Consider the following 15599-nt stretch of genomic DNA (forward strand, 5'->3'; position numbering starts at 1 on the left):
ATTCACAGAAGATGCTGTAATCTTTTAGGGAAAAGATCAGACCTTGTATAATGGGAAGGTATTTTTTCAAAGGCTAGGTTTACGTGGTTCTGATGCGTCCAACAGGGAACAGCCTGGAGGTTTTTTTTTTTTTTGCCTGCAGCTACCCACCCCTTACCTTAGCCCTTATTCCCATTTTACTCTGAAACTGAGCTGTAACTGAAGACGGAAGGCAAAGGCAGAGAAGAGGAAGGGTTCTGACTCATTCTCTCTTAGCGATGTGTGCCGAGCTAGACCTAATGCCCTGCCCGGAAGCAGCAGTTCATAGCTGATTGCACCCAAGAAAAACTTCACTCTCTGGTTTTTCCTCACAGTTTCAGTCCATCATGGAATGAAAGGCATTGTGGGACAGCTCAGCTGTGGTTGTCGGAACACACAACAGCGCCAGTTTAGCTCTTGGCAAACCAGGAACAAGTGGGCACAATCTTCAAAGGCCTGCCCCTAGTGACCAACTTCTACCACCCAGGCCCCACTTCCTAAAAGTCCCTCAGACCCCCAACAGACTCCCACCAGGGGGAGAACAAGTGGCCTACCTAACAGGAGCCTATAGAAGGTGTTTCAGATACAGGATTCAGGACGAGTCTACAGACCCTTTCTATCTCACAGTTTGCTGGAGTAGAGCCCAAACTTCTGTCTGAAGTAGCTGGAAATAGATTTGGCAAAGAAAGCAGGTAGGCAAAGTTTTCAAGACTATTATAAGATGATCCTGGAAACAATAGAAAGGCAACCCAGGGAACTGAATCTATCAGGACAAACTTTTCATCGACAGGCATCTTTACCAGGACATCTGCAGCTGAACTTCAAGGCACAGAAGCCATCTTTACTCAATTACTGCTGGAGAAAAAAATAATCCTTCCATCCAGAAAGACATGGACTTCAACTAAGTTGAAAATTCAAATGTCACAGAACTCCCAATGCATGGCGAGTTATATCATAACAGACAACATAACATTCTGTTGTTCGACACACAAGCTACAAGTCATATGTGACTTTTAGATTTAGATCAATTAAGACTACACAAAATATCAAATTCAGTTAAACTGCTTGTTGCAAATGTGATAGAGGCTGTCATATTCGACAGAATAGAAGCAGACCATTGCTATCATTCTAGAAAGTTCAGAAAGAACAGCATTATTCCTGGATATTATTATACAGATAAATATGTTCACGAGGTATATGCAAGTTCCCTGGCAACTACACTTTATGATGATTATACCTAAGAAAGAAGATACGAGCAACCTGAAAAGACTCAAATTGGAGAGTACATCCACGATCGCTATCTGTGGTGGTTTGAGTAAGAATGGCCCCCATAGGCTCATATATTTGAATGCTTAGTCACCAGGGAGTGGCACCATTTGAGAAGGATGAGAAGGATTAGGAGGTGTGGCTTTGTTGGAGTAGGTGTGGCCTTGTTGGAGGAAATGTGTAGCTGGGAGTAGGCTTTGAGGTTTCAAACCCCACACTAGACCCAGCATATCTCCCCGACTCTTGGCCTGCAGATCAGGATGTAACTCACATCTACTGCTCCAGGGCTATGCATTCACCATGCTCCCTGCCATGATGATAATGGACTACACCTCCGAAACTGTAAGTAAGCCCTCAACTAAATGCTTTCTTTTATGAGAGTTGCTTTGGTCATGGTGTCCCTTCACTGCAACAGAAACCCTAACTAAGATACTACCAAACATCATTGATGTCTTAAATTGTGTCATGACTGATGCTACAACAGAACCAAGGAGACACCTAAATCAGATTGATTGACTGACTTGCCCTCAGGCAGAATATCAAATTCCCTTGCAGTGCCAAATTTCTTTTATCATGTGTACTCATCAACCTGACATCCCATGAATCCTCTTTGGATAGCATCTGACAAGGGATCATGCACCCAGAAGTCATTCAATAAATATCTGTTGTAACAGGACACACCGTCACGCCACTTTGAAATGGTTCAATAGATGAAGGAAGAAGTATACTGAAAGAACTTTCTATCAATCAAGCTAACATAGAAATGGGGGAGGTGACTAATGGTGCCAGAGTGAAACTGTGGCCGCAGAACTACTAGGGACAAGGTGGCACTCAATCGGCCACTTCTCATAAGAACCATGATACTTAACTCTGTCTATTTTTAATCATTTATTTAATTGGTTCGCATGTCTTCTAGTTTTTATCATACTAAATTTTCTGAACCTAAAAGCTACTCTTCACTTCCCTACCCCCACTTTAAACAACCCACTTGGACTTGCTTTACACGGCCTTGGGTAAGGCCCTAAGCCTCCCAACTCTAAAGGTGCACTCCACTATCAAGGAAGTTGCAAATTCAACATAAAAGGGAGTAACATCCCTTGATGTACAGGGAAATGCAGCCATGGAGATGATGGCTGATTACTCCAGCCCAGTCTGGAGGACACAGCCATGCTCTTGGCTCTAGCTCCCTCTCAGAGTTAGGGTGGACCAGCCTTGCCTGTGATGTTTTCCCATCTCTGCCACACCCTCCCACCCCGAGATCAAAGCAAACTTTTCGGAACCACACTTGTTACGTACAGGCGATTCGCTGACTCCGAAGACGTCTCTGACGTCCCTGACAGGCTGCTTGTTCTTTTTCCTCAGCGTCTGGGTATACGTGTTGTATCTCTTTTTCACAGCAGCGGCTTGGGTCCGAGTCAACGTAGACAGGAGGGCTTTGCCATCCTCCTCTTCATTCCCGGAGACCAGAGTCGACAATCCCACGTCTTGTAACCATTCTGCCTCCAGTTCTCCTTCTGGGAAAGAGCATGAGCAGGGGGAGGTTAGGATCATTTCTAGAGGATTGATGATGCATGCAGCTGTATCTCTGGACATACCAGACGCTCAGAAGCATCAGTTAACTTTCCATTGTTGCTTTGAGACAATGTCTTGAACTTAGGATCTTCCTGCCTCTACCTCCAAAATGCTGGGATTGCAGCATGTGCTACCACGGTCAGCTAAGATGATCTTTTCTTCTGCAGTGATTATGAAAGAATAAGTGAAAAGTTTGTACTCTTTTTTTTTTTTTTTCATAAGTAAAATCCTCAAATGCTGCCTAGTAGAGCAAGGTTACCTGGCAACTATGAAAGGCAGTTTTCCTTGTTAGAAGATTAAAGAGTAGCCGTGTTGGAACCTCCAATGCCAAAAATTAATTAATTTAAAAAATGGACATTTTGACTAAAATCGTAACAGAAAAAGCTAGGTTTAGTAGGACACAAACATTTTCTCAGTCACTCAAATGCAGCTTCAAACTCACCACCTCGTAGCTGACTGACATCGGTAAATGTTGTCTCTAGTCCTCAATTTCCCCTCGGCAAATGAGCACCACACACTTCCCTTCCCTGATGCTGCTCCAGCACCCGTTCTGAACACAGGATCAACTTTCTCCTATCAGAAGCGGGGCTCAGTCACCACTGACAGAGTTTCCGTTTTCTATGTCTTCCCACCGCTGCCGGAGTGTGGTTCTTACACCATCTTCTGTTGACCACGTGGTGCAGGATGGCTAGAGGCAACCTACTGTCCTCACAGATCGTACAGACACTGCTCCTGGGCCCACCTCTGTTAGACCCTCACTCCAGGAAGTGGAAACTGGCTTGCTCTAAACCTATTCATTTGAATCCTGGACTCCAGGTTGGGTGTTGTCCCACGGGTACCATAATCCCTCTCTCTAAATTCCTATCTACTGGTTGAGTATAAGGGTCCTAGATGTCGTCTCCTCTGGAATTCTCCCCAGGACATATTGGTAATAAGCTATTTCTATTAATCCATGTATTTGTGATATTGCTGTCTCCATGCATCCCCTGATCAACACACTGGACATAGGTCAATCCAGAGCACAAAGGAATCTGCTGATAGAAACAAGTGTTTGTGTTATTTGCCATCAAGCCACCCAAAGATGAAGAAGGTCCCTGTGAAGAGCACGCCAAAGACATCCACACCTACCTTCCCTGGAGCTCCATCAGAGCAGGGCCACCCTGTATAGCCACCATGCAGAGGGAGAACACAGTGCCCAGTTAGAAGCATGCAACACAATCGGGATAGCAGTAAAAACATTATGCAGCAATGAGGATACTTTTTTTGAGAAATTAACTATGAATTCAGCAAAGAACCCGGAATAAAATATTTACTAGCTGTTCATTTTCCTGATACTATGAACATGTGACAACCTGTCTATTTTTCAGAAGGCACTTCAAAACCCGAGGCTCATCTGTGAGCATTAATTACCACTGTAAACAAAATGGAGGAAAGTTAAAGGGATTCAGAGTAACGTATCCTGTGCAGAAAATCCAGTGCACACACTTCTCTGGGAACTATGCTAAACAGGCTTATCAGGAACGAGGGCTGTTTGATGAGGAGATTAGACTGACATGTAAACATGTTTCAAAGCCTCAGCCGAAGAGTCCTGAACTCTGCTTACACTGTTGCATCATCCGTATATAAACAGACATGCTGAATGTGCTTTCGGAGTCCCATTGCCAACTTCGCAAAAATATTTACTGCTGTGCTTTTCTTACTTGGTTGCTCTGTAAACCGTCCCTTTAATAAAAATCAAAGGTGAGTTAATAATATCCACTTCGATGTGAAATGATAATACTTGGACTAGAGGGAGGTCAAACCTGGAATGACCTGGAAGGGCTTCTTTTACTTAAGCCTTAGGTAAAACTATCATGTCTCAAGATGAAGTCGGAAACGTAAATGAATATTAACGTTTTAAAAGATAGATTGTCTTTTTCTCCACTTCTGTAAGGAATAATGAAAGAATAGCAGAAAGGGAGAACAGAGCTAACGAAATTCATGGGAACTGATGGTTTGAAGCCCAGGACCTTTCCCTAGGGCAAAACATAGCTAGAATGTTTTTCTAGGTGAGGAGCGTCCACAGCAGACACCAGTGTGATTCATGTCTGTTGAATTATGAAAAATGAAGTCTCATGGTCTCTTCCAATTGTCACATGTACAGTTTCAATCCAGCATACCAGACCCATGTATCCAACTGCCTACTCAGTACCAATGTTATATTCAACACGTTCAAGCCTGAGTTCACAGTCTTCATCCCCTACCCTGGTCCTCTGTTACTCTTGCACATTTCAATATGCGAAGCCCACCACCAACTAATGAGGCAAAGAAGTCGCCCAGGAGGTATCAACTCCAACACACTGCCAAGACTATTTTTATACTATTTCCTTATCACATCTTAAAATCCTCCAAATTCCTTTGTTCATTTTATTTTGTATAGTTGATGTAGGGTTACACTCTGTAGTCCAGGCTAACCTTGAACTAGCCATCCTCCTGTCTCAGCCTTTTGAGTACTGTATTATAGGAATGCACTACCGATACCCCAGCTTCCTGTGCCTCCCTTTATCTGTTCAACCACAGCCTTTGTCAAAGCCACCACCATCTGTCACCTTGACTTCCACAACAGACTCCCAACAGCTCTTCCCAGACTCTCCAGGCCCCTCCAAACCATTTTCAACATTGTCACTAAATTAGTCCTTGTAAATGTAAATATAAACATCTTTCCCCAGCTTTAAGGTGTTCTGTAAGATGTATTTACACAATGTCCCCCTCACCTATTCCCCCATAATACCAGGCTACTGTGGGGTCCTCGGAAGCGCTGTGTCACATCTGGACACAGATGATTGTTGGCTCTGTCATTACTGGCCATCTTCCAGACCTCAGCTTCTCTCTCAAGGAAGCCTTTCTCCTGAACTCAGGAGACAAGGTCATGCCTTAATGTTACAGCCTCAATTCTACTATTTCTTTTCCCTTCAAGTCATTTCCCCTCAAGTAGGTCTTGATCTCATTTCACTAAAGCTCCTCCTCCTTTTTGTTAGTTCAAATCCATGAGAAAAGGAACGCTTCCAGTTTCTATTTGTAACCCTAATGGACCTTATGGAGCACCTAGCTGAGGGAAGGTGCACCCACTTGTTGAATTAATTAGTTGATTGATTAAGCTTCAAATGAAAAATATAATAATGGATGCTGTGTTATTGAGTCATAAAATTGAAGAATATCGAACACTAACTTTTAAAACAAGCCCACCTATCTTGTGCAGTATTTCACACCAAAAGTCTGACTCCTCAGCAAGTGTGTTGGAGACACACATTACAGCAGGAATCCAATCTCCCAGGGGAGTCAGTGTAACTCTTATCAAAACAGCACTATGTTATAAGCTCTAAATAAAACACGAGAAATAATTATATAGAGCTATCAGAGAAGAACCAAACAAGGGCAGGAACTGGAGGGGAATAAAACCCCCAAATTTCGATTTGGATAATGTACTAGTGTGATTTGAATTTACACTGCTTTTCGGCTCAGGTTATTTTTCAAGCCCTGCAATACTAGAAAATGAATTTAGGAAGTGAAGGGGATATGAGGTCAAGTTTAAAAACAACAACTGTATTTCTACATATCTGAAGCAAAGTGATGAGAGAGGCCCAATGAAAGAATCTCATTAAGAATATGAAGATGAGCTGGGGAGATGGCTCAGTGGTTAGGAGCACTTCCCAGCACCTACATGGTGGCTCTCACAACCACCTCTAACAGCAGTTTTAGAGGATTCCACAACCTTGTTGGCCTGACAGGCACCAGCCACACATGTAGTTCACACACATACATGGAAGTAAGCTCTTACATACATAAAATAAAAATAAATAAATATCTTTTAAAAAAGAATATGAATAGTTAAGTCATAGAAACTTTTGCGAGGCATGCATCACACACATACCTTGAATGCATTAATAATTCCTACAAGGCAAGTATAAAAGGATAATGTTTTTTAAATACATGAAAGCTTTCACAAAGTACAAGAACAGACATTAAACACAGGGAACACACGGCACCATTAGCAATCAGTGCCACGAAATCAGGACTCTCGTAAGATACTTCCGAAACATATCTAGAATCACTCCTATTAAGAAAATTGATAATATCAAACTCTGCAAAGATGTCGGGGGAAAAAAGGACTCTGTCTTAACCTGCAGGGGAGGGTGTAAAATGGTACAAATACTTCAGAAAAAATCCTGGCAGTTTCTTATGGTTAAACACATTTAATAAAAATTCATGTATCTGAGAGAAATAAAAACGTATGCCCACAAATAATTTCTACAAGATTTCTCAAGTCATCCATTTTTTTTTTTTTTTAAATGCTTCAACGGTAAACAAAGAAAATCCACAATGCCATTAGCAGGTCAGGAAAACATGATGTATTCATTCGGCGGACTATACTGTGAAGAGCTGACCTACCCCCCATTGACTGCTGAAGCTATAACTCTCAGCACAGAGAGTGTCACCTCGTCAGGAAATGGCATTTACGGATAAATTATGGGTTGAATGTTTTCATTAAAACGTGTATATCATAAAATGGTTCAATTTCAATTTACACGCTGTACTTCAAGAAAGATGAAAATTAAAAACAAAAGAAAAGACAACTTCTAACACACACATATAAAATCGGAGTTGCGGGCAGGGATGTAGCTCAGGGCCAGAGCACTTGCACAGCCGTGTGCTCCATCCAAAGCATGGCAAAGCAAACCCCAAAACAAATCCCTAGCCAAACCAAATTACAGGAAGGCCATAGTGGAATAGAGTGAGCCCTTAATTCCTTACAGCTGGCACCTGTGAAAAAGAGAAGGGCCGCACATGCAAACACCTGGAGCCGTCTGAGGCGGAGAATGGCACAGCGTGATGCCTACGAGCCAAGGGCACCAATGACTGCCAGCATCAATGCAGACCAGGAAGGCAGCAGACCAGGCAGGCAGCAGCAACAGGGTTCTCCTAACCCTGTCAGACAGCCAGAGAGCAAGACCTTACTGGTTTTCAATTTCTACCTTCCCAAACTGTGAAGAATACATTTATGTTGCTAAAAAAAAAAAAAAAAAAAAAAAATCCACTTATGTGGTACCTTGTTAAATGCATCCCTAGAAACAAATGCCAACTACCCAAACCAAAAAGCAATGAACTACTGAGCTAAATCTCATAAAGACTGGATGCAGTGACATAAACCCTATGACACATAAACATGGGAACGTGGCTACCTTTGGCCCTAGACGGTGTCATTGGGAGAGGTATGATGAATAAGGATGAAACAGGAAGTCTTCTGGTTGAATGAAATGCTCCCCCTTCCCATCTCTCTTCAAGATAAGGTCTTACTACACAGCCCAGGTTGGTCTCAAACTAGTGATCCTCCTGCCTCAGCCTCCTGAGTGCTGGGACTATAGACATGATGTAAAGACCTGACAAAATGAATCTTGATCCAGGCGGGGTTAGAGGAGTGCATGCCTTTGCCCTCATCAAAGGCCACTGAGTCGTGCACTTAAGATCTTTACATCTTTACAATTACTTTCAACATGACACCGGCAAATAAATATTAACTTTAGTTAGTAAACCTGCATTTTGTAGCTGTTGAGGCTAGTAGAAAATATTTTCCACATCCCTTGGGCTTCAACACATGGTAAACGTGCAGAGGAAGAGTCTAGTTTCTCATCATGTTAGGAAGTTACTTATAAGGAGAGAATGCCAGAAAACCCTGAGGCCTCAGACTTGGAAGTTACTGGGTTGCTAGCAGAAAAAAGAAAAAAGAAGCAGGAATATGGGATAAGAGGCATTCTTCTCCAAGTGTCTGCCTAAAAAGGCAAAATGGAAGGAAACAGGAGAAATAGGAATAAGCACACACTTTGCTGCTGGAGGCCCATTCCTAGAATGGATGCTTATGAACTACATGTGAGGTGCTCCTTGTTTGTGTGGTATGGGATTCTAATTGAATACTTAGAAATGATCCTGTCTTGGTGTTGGGAAGGACTAAGAGAAGAGAATAAAGGATGAGAAGGCTTTCCAAGCTGGTAGCTGTCTTAAGGTTAACTGCTGATTAATGAAAACATTCCTGGACATTTTATACATCCATGAGGTCAAACGAGGCAAGAAGCGTTGGGCTGTGCTTTCCAGCCGGGATCCTGAACTCTGAGAGCTAAGAACCATTACACTTTTTCATCTGTTCGTTTGCTTGCTTTTGGCTTTGTCTTCACCCTCAATGCCTAACACGATTTTTATTGTGGACTACCAGGCAGTCTAATATATTAATACCAACAAATGTTTCAAAGTAACTTTTCCCTCTAAAATTATTAAGGCGAATCTCTCTCCTCCTCTCTTCCTCCCGCCCCCGTCTCTTTCACTCTCTTAAATGTCAAGGACACAGATGTAAATGTCAACAGCCTCAGCATGCCCGGTCTGTCTGATGAAAAGGTGCCCACCCCAAGGGAACACCACCCACAAGCAGGGATACTTGAGGACTCTTGTCTGGAGGACACTGCGGCCTGCCTCCCTCAGCGCTGGCAGCAGTTAACCCCACCTCCACTGATTATAGAACTGGTGGGCTGACTTCTTCCCTGACGGGAAACCCACAGGGCAGGTCCAGCCCCTTACCATCCACGGGCTTGACCTCGGTGGTGGGCGGCTGCTCCTCCTGCGCCCCCACGCTGCTCTCTTTGATACTCTCGATTTCCCGCCAGAACTCCTCCACTGAGGTGCTGCTGTCTACGGAGGCTTGAGAGTTGGATCGACTGAAGGCAGGAGGATGCAGGGACTCATTGGAGAGCATCCTGTTGATTCTTCGGCAGCGAGGAATGGATTTTCTGCGGGAAGAAGAACAGCTGGATGAAACCAGGTGTAAAGTCACCGAAGAAATGGAATCTAGGTTGAGTCAACGGAGACCAGTTAGTGTCATCAGAGGGGCTTGACAGAATGAGCCCCATTGGGGGGACCACTTCTCCCCCCATACTTCGCAATGATTCTGTATCACTATATGGACATTAACAAGAATTTTACAAGTAATTATCACACATAAAATGGGAAATTACATCTGTCAGGAGGAATGTGTACAACTAAAGCTTGTTTCTATAAAGTGCCTTAAACGATGGCAAAGAGGTAAAAAGTTAGCTGACGGTATCCATGAGCATCCTTCTTAAAGGAAAACAAGTAAGAGGTACGGAGTGCTGGTGAGGATGTGGGGAGACCAGAAGCTCTGTGTACAGCTGGTGGAAAATGTCAGCTGGTTCAGCCTCTCTGGGAATCAGTACTACAGTCAATCAGATAGATACATATATATATATTGGTTTTTTGAGACAGGGTTTCTCTGTGTAGTTTTGGTGCCTTTCCTGGAACTCGTTCTGTAGTCCAGGCTGGCCTCGAACTCACAGAGATCCGCCTGCCTCTGCCTCCCAAGTGCTGGGATTAAAGGCGTGCGCCACCACCACCCAGCAGAAATAATTTTTAAAAGATGTATTATCACATAATCCAGCAAACCCACTTCTGGGACACAACCCCAAGTAACTGAAAACCAGTACTCAAAGAGACGTCTATACCCTCATGCTCATAGCAGGTGGTCGTCAATGGGCAAATGGATATGGGGTGCTAGTATATGGAGTAGTACTTCGCAGATGGTGGCTCAGTGGTAAAGCCCTTACCTAGCATGTGTGAGGCTCTGGGTTCAATGCCCATCAATGGGGAGTATAATAGAAAGGGCATTTTGAAATACGCTTCAACATGGCTAGAACTTCGAGGCACTGTGTTAAGTGAAATGAGCCGGTCACAAAGGCACACAAAGGAAACCGTGTGATTCCACTTCTGTGAGGACTGAGTGTAGTCAAGGTCACGGAGACAGAAAGTGGTTGCCAGGAGATGAGGGTAGGCAGTTAGGGTCTCAGTTTTGCAATATGCAAAGAGATCCATGATGGCGATGGTTGCATATTAGCACAGTATTTAATGACACTGGTCTATACTTACAAATGCTTAAAATGTAAGTGTTATAGCCATGCATTTTAAAGTTGTAAAATAAACAATATATTTATAATAATTTTATAAAGCCAGCTGCATAGATTATGAGGCTATGAATAAAAGTGATGTGTAGCCTGTGGTAGGATGAAGAAGTGGGCAAGAAGCCAGAGCTCAGAGACCCTTGGCAAAAATGGGGAGAAGCACATCCCCACTAAATGTGGGTCTAATGGCTGAGGAAGGCAGTGGCTCCTCCCATGGCCACTCACGTCCAGGCAGCACCCCAGGAACGTAAGAGAGCAGAAGCCAGGATCAAGCCCTGCATGGCTTCATGGGGTTGGCTGCACATGTAAAACACTCAGAACATAAAAACAGTGGAAGGAAGCTTGCTTTAAAGAAACACAGTAAGTTACAAAAATTTCAAAATGTGGTCACTCAAAGAGATTTTGGTGAATGACACAAAACAAACCTTTGACTTTTATAGTATGTAACTGACAAATTTCCTGAGAGCAAATTGTTTATCTGGAATACCCTGGTCCCCAACAATGCAGCCTGAATTTCTTTCTTTATTCAATAATATCCAATGTTCTTAACTGCTATAGTTTGGCTCTTAAATCATCCCTAAAAGCCCTTGTATTAATGGTCTGCACCTCAGCTGGGGTGCTAATGAGAGGTCATGGTGCTTTTAAAATAGGAGGTCTAGTCAGGGTTGTCACTGGGAGCAAACCTTTCAAAGAGAGATTGTCACCCTGCTCCCTTCTCACTCTTTGCTTTTGGTCATCATGTGTGAACATCACACACACACACACACACACACACACACACACACACACACACACACCACCGGAAAGGGTTAACCAGATACGGTGGTGTCCAACTCTGGGCTTTAGGGCTCCCAGGACAGCTACATTTGATAAGCAGGGGAGCAGTGAACTATCATCAAACTCTGCCATGGCCTGTAGCATCAGTGAAGCTCACTGATACAGTCACATGAGATTATACAAGAAAAGCAAGGCTACTGCTCTACAACACAACCAAAAATTCCATCTCTCCATCTTTTGTAGACTGGAGTCGCCGTTGGGAGAAGATCCTGCACCTGTGTCCCTGACCCTTTCCTGAGGCCTGATCATACAGAGTTTAGTTCTGACATTTTGTTACTTTTTAAAACTCAAGACATTTTAGAAAAATTATGAAATACTGGCCTCTAAAAAATGCATTGTGCAATAAAAAAGAATTTTAAGCAGCCTTGTTTGATAAACTGTTGATAAGTTATTCTGTGAATTCCTTACTCTTGAGTAAGGCAGATCCGTGCGTGCAGCTGAGACTTACATGTGACCCACAGGCCATCAGGGAGGTCGGTGCTCCTCTTAAGCCTTCGGTGGTTGTGTTTTTCCTTTTGTAACAAAACTAAATCTGAACACCACTAACAAATGCACAAGGTATTGGTAAATCAACACAGGTTTCTTGTAACGCCGAAACTATCACCATTATTCACAATCCACTGTCCTCCAAGTATCCTATTCAGAGAAAAGCATATGGCTATCCAGAAATTTGTACAATTGTGGATTCTATAGCCTAACATCTTAAAAAAAAATACACTGTCATAGGAGGGTGGTCTGATGGACGTTCATAGTACAGCATGTATAGATCCTGGGTTTAATCCCTAGCACCAGACCGTGTGTGTGTGTGTGTGTGTGTGTGTGTGTGTGTGTGTGTATGACTTACAAAATTACAGTTTTAACACAGACTAAGTTTTAAGAATTATAACAATATATTCTAAGAATAAATTTAAAACCAATAATTATATAAAACAAAATGGAGGCTCTTTCCTTATCTGAATTATATCAGTATCACTATATAAAACAATTCTCTAAAAATTTTTATTATTATTTATTTTACATGTGTGGGTATTTTTGCTTACATGCATGGTACCTGCAGAGACCAGATAAGGTAACTGGATCTAGGACTGGAGTTACAGATGGTTATGAGGCACCCTCTGGGTGCTGGAAATTGAACTTGGGTGCTCTGCAAGAGCAGCCCTTACTCTTAGCTACCAAGTCATGTCTTCAGCCCCCCATAACAGTTCTTGTTTTCCTTACTCCAAAAATATGCCAGAGACTTTTTTTTTTTTGCATGCCATGTCAATAACTGCAGGCAGTAGAAAAATTCACCTGGAATCTAAGCAAATGTGCAAACGTCCCCAAGAACTGAGAAAGTCTGAAATCACATACTTGGGAAATAATAAACTTGGTTATAGTAGAGTTCCCTACCCATCCAAAAGACACAGTGGAATCTCAAGGAGAACCTTCCAGAAACTCTGCTAGCAGCAGGGACAACAGGTGCATGACACTGGCCTTGAGCAGCTGACAAAGACAGGCATCCCAAGAATCCGTTAGCTGTAGTGAGCAGCTATTATTTTTGGCAAAGAAGTCAGACAGCACTTTGGGGACAAATGGCCTCAGAAGAGCTTCTGCGTTTACGGGAAGGGCTTCAGAGAGCTCATCTTCATCCATCCCGGGGACAGATCACAACCTCCCCTGCTGACACATTGTGCAATGCTTGTCCCCAGGCCCATTCAACAGTTGGATGAGGCGTGGTCTACAGCTTCATACCTCACCATATTAGGACAGAATCACGCTTAGGTTTCATCAGATGTTTGTATTTTTTTTTCCCCTTAGACCAAAACAATGCCAGGAAAACCTTATACAAAAAAAACAGAATGCAATTGTGTCACACAAGCAACTTTAGCTAGGAGAACACTACTAGACGCGAAATAGATTTTAAGGGTACGTGAAGAGCTAGATATCAATATTAAATTAAAACAGGAAAGCTTTTCCTTCTCCACACTTTGACCCGTCATCTTTTGATCCACATCTGTGTGAACTGCCGGCAGCCACCACAGCCACAGAATGTCCGTCCATCCGCTCTCCTTTGTCGTCAGCTGCTGCTGCACATGCCAGGCTGCCCTGCCTTTGAACTCCTGAGAATTCTCCTGCCTCTGCCTTCCAACTCATTGCAAGGTCACCGGGGTCACAGATGCACACCACTGCACTGGGTGGTATTTTCATTTTATTTTACTTTTTCTGTAGGACTCTATCAACTGTTAGACTACTTAATGCTACCCCAAATTTCCCTCATGACATTCTTTGTTTTATACCCCAGCTTTCTCCATGCTTACTTAAGGAATTTTTCTTCCCTAGTACATTTTTTTCTTACTCTTATCTACCCTGCTGTTAGGTCCATCCAACAAATGTTTCAGTTCACATTGTAGCTTTCACATCAAGATATCCCATTACCTTTTTTCTAAAGTTTCTATTTCGTTGTTGACATCATCCATAATTTCACCTTTTAATATCTGCCATCTTTTCATCTAATTTTGTTAAAATGTTTACCATTATTTGAAAATTGTTATCTCTTAATGCCAACCATCTGTATGCTGACATGCTGCTACCACAGATTGAAAACAGATCTTGTGGAGTCACTCTTTCCTGTCTGGAAACTTGTGATTACGTGGTCAGCTGTCTTTAAAAGCTCTCCGGGAAGCTGGAGGAAGCGAGGCTTTACCCTAGAGAAGATCCTCTTCTCTCTGAGAGCTGGAGTGAGGGACAGATTCCTTCAGCCTCATCAAGGCTGTCTCAGACTGACAGCTGAGTTGAACTTTTCTTAGATTTAAACTTTCCTCTGGTTTCAAATACATGAAGGGGAAATTTGTGGGTACTCCAGGCCTCCCCTGCTCAGAGGGCTTTAGGGCTATAGGGCTCATACATGCTCGCTCTCTCTCCCTCCCTCTCCCCTCGGTCCCTCCTCCCTCTACCTCTCTCCCTCCCTCCTCACTTCATCCCTCCTCCTCCCTTCCCCCCCCCCCCCCCCCCCCGCCTTTAGAGTTTGGCCTCAGACTCTTCTTCTACTGAGGTGTCAGCAAAATTACCCACAGAGAGAACTGTCAGAGAAAGCTAGATCCACAGAGACTCCAGTCTGTCGCCATAGGGCAGCCAGCCAGTCACAGCTTCAATGCTGTCTCCGGGTCCCAGTAGAGTCCCTTGACTTAAGTAGAGGTGACTTTCTGTCTAGTAGGGCACAGACTCCGGGGACACGTGACCAGGGAGGGCAGTGACCACTGGGCTCTGCTCACATAGGTAGAGTGCTTCCTGTTTTGGAACTTGGCTCCCATCCATGCTTTTGTATCCACTGCTCTCCAGTGCAGTTTTTAAAAGTCAGGGTTTTTACATTCCTCCCCCTTAGCAGTTACCATGGAAATTATAGCCCGTCTCTATAGTCTGCGTCCCAAATGGAGCACACTGTAAACCTGTCGGGTTTTGAGACAGGTTGTGCTGGGGCCGGGGAGATGCCTCCGTCAGTCAAAAGTGTTCGCCAAGTAGACAGGAGGACCAGAGTACAATGGAGAGAACCCCGGTGAAGAAAGCTGGCTGCAGTGGTCCACACCAGTCACCCCCGTGCTGGGAGGCAGCCACAGGCAGATTCCGGGGCTCACTGGCCAGGCAGCCTAAGCCATTTGATGAGTTCTAAGCCAGTAAGAAGATTCCAGCCTCTAACAAAGAAAAAAGGGTGGACAGGTGGATGGCATCTGAGGGATGTCACGGCCAAGGTTGTCCTCGGACTACCACACAAAGCACACACATGCACGCAAACACCTACACACATGTGTACCTGTGCACGCATGAACACACATACAGGTTATATTTTTCTATGCATGCTGTGCATTGTTTTAACCAACTCCAAATTCACTTGGAGAGCAAAGTGTAAAAAAAATAAAATTAAAGGCTTTATAAAAT

The 15599-nt window shown here is 43.5% G+C and overlaps 1 protein-coding gene and 1 long non-coding RNA gene across 3 annotated transcripts in view; one reads left to right on the forward strand and one right to left on the reverse strand.

The window, feature by feature from the left end:
• Arhgap28 (Rho GTPase activating protein 28) overlaps window positions 1-9719 on the reverse strand; it is a 69043-nt gene extending 59324 nt beyond the window's left edge. The window contains exons 1-2 of the mRNA XM_059278411.1: window positions 9460-9719; window positions 2581-2798 (exon numbers count right to left, since the gene is read on the reverse strand). Of these exons, the coding sequence (XP_059134394.1) occupies window positions 2581-2798; window positions 9460-9634 (393 nt within the window). The 5' untranslated portion in view covers window positions 9635-9719. The remainder of the gene's footprint in view (window positions 1-2580; window positions 2799-9459) is intronic.
• LOC131923396 (uncharacterized) overlaps window positions 1-11979 on the forward strand; it is a 31323-nt gene extending 19344 nt beyond the window's left edge. For both annotated transcript variants that reach the window (XR_009382597.1, XR_009382598.1), the window contains one exon: window positions 11871-11979. This is a non-coding gene — a long non-coding RNA (uncharacterized LOC131923396). The remainder of the gene's footprint in view (window positions 1-11870) is intronic.
• Window positions 11980-15599: the final 3620 nt, after the last annotated feature.

The sequence above is a fragment of the Peromyscus eremicus genome, chromosome 13 (assembly GCF_949786415.1).
Source record: "Peromyscus eremicus chromosome 13, PerEre_H2_v1, whole genome shotgun sequence".
Taxonomy (NCBI): Eukaryota; Metazoa; Chordata; class Mammalia; order Rodentia; family Cricetidae; genus Peromyscus; species Peromyscus eremicus.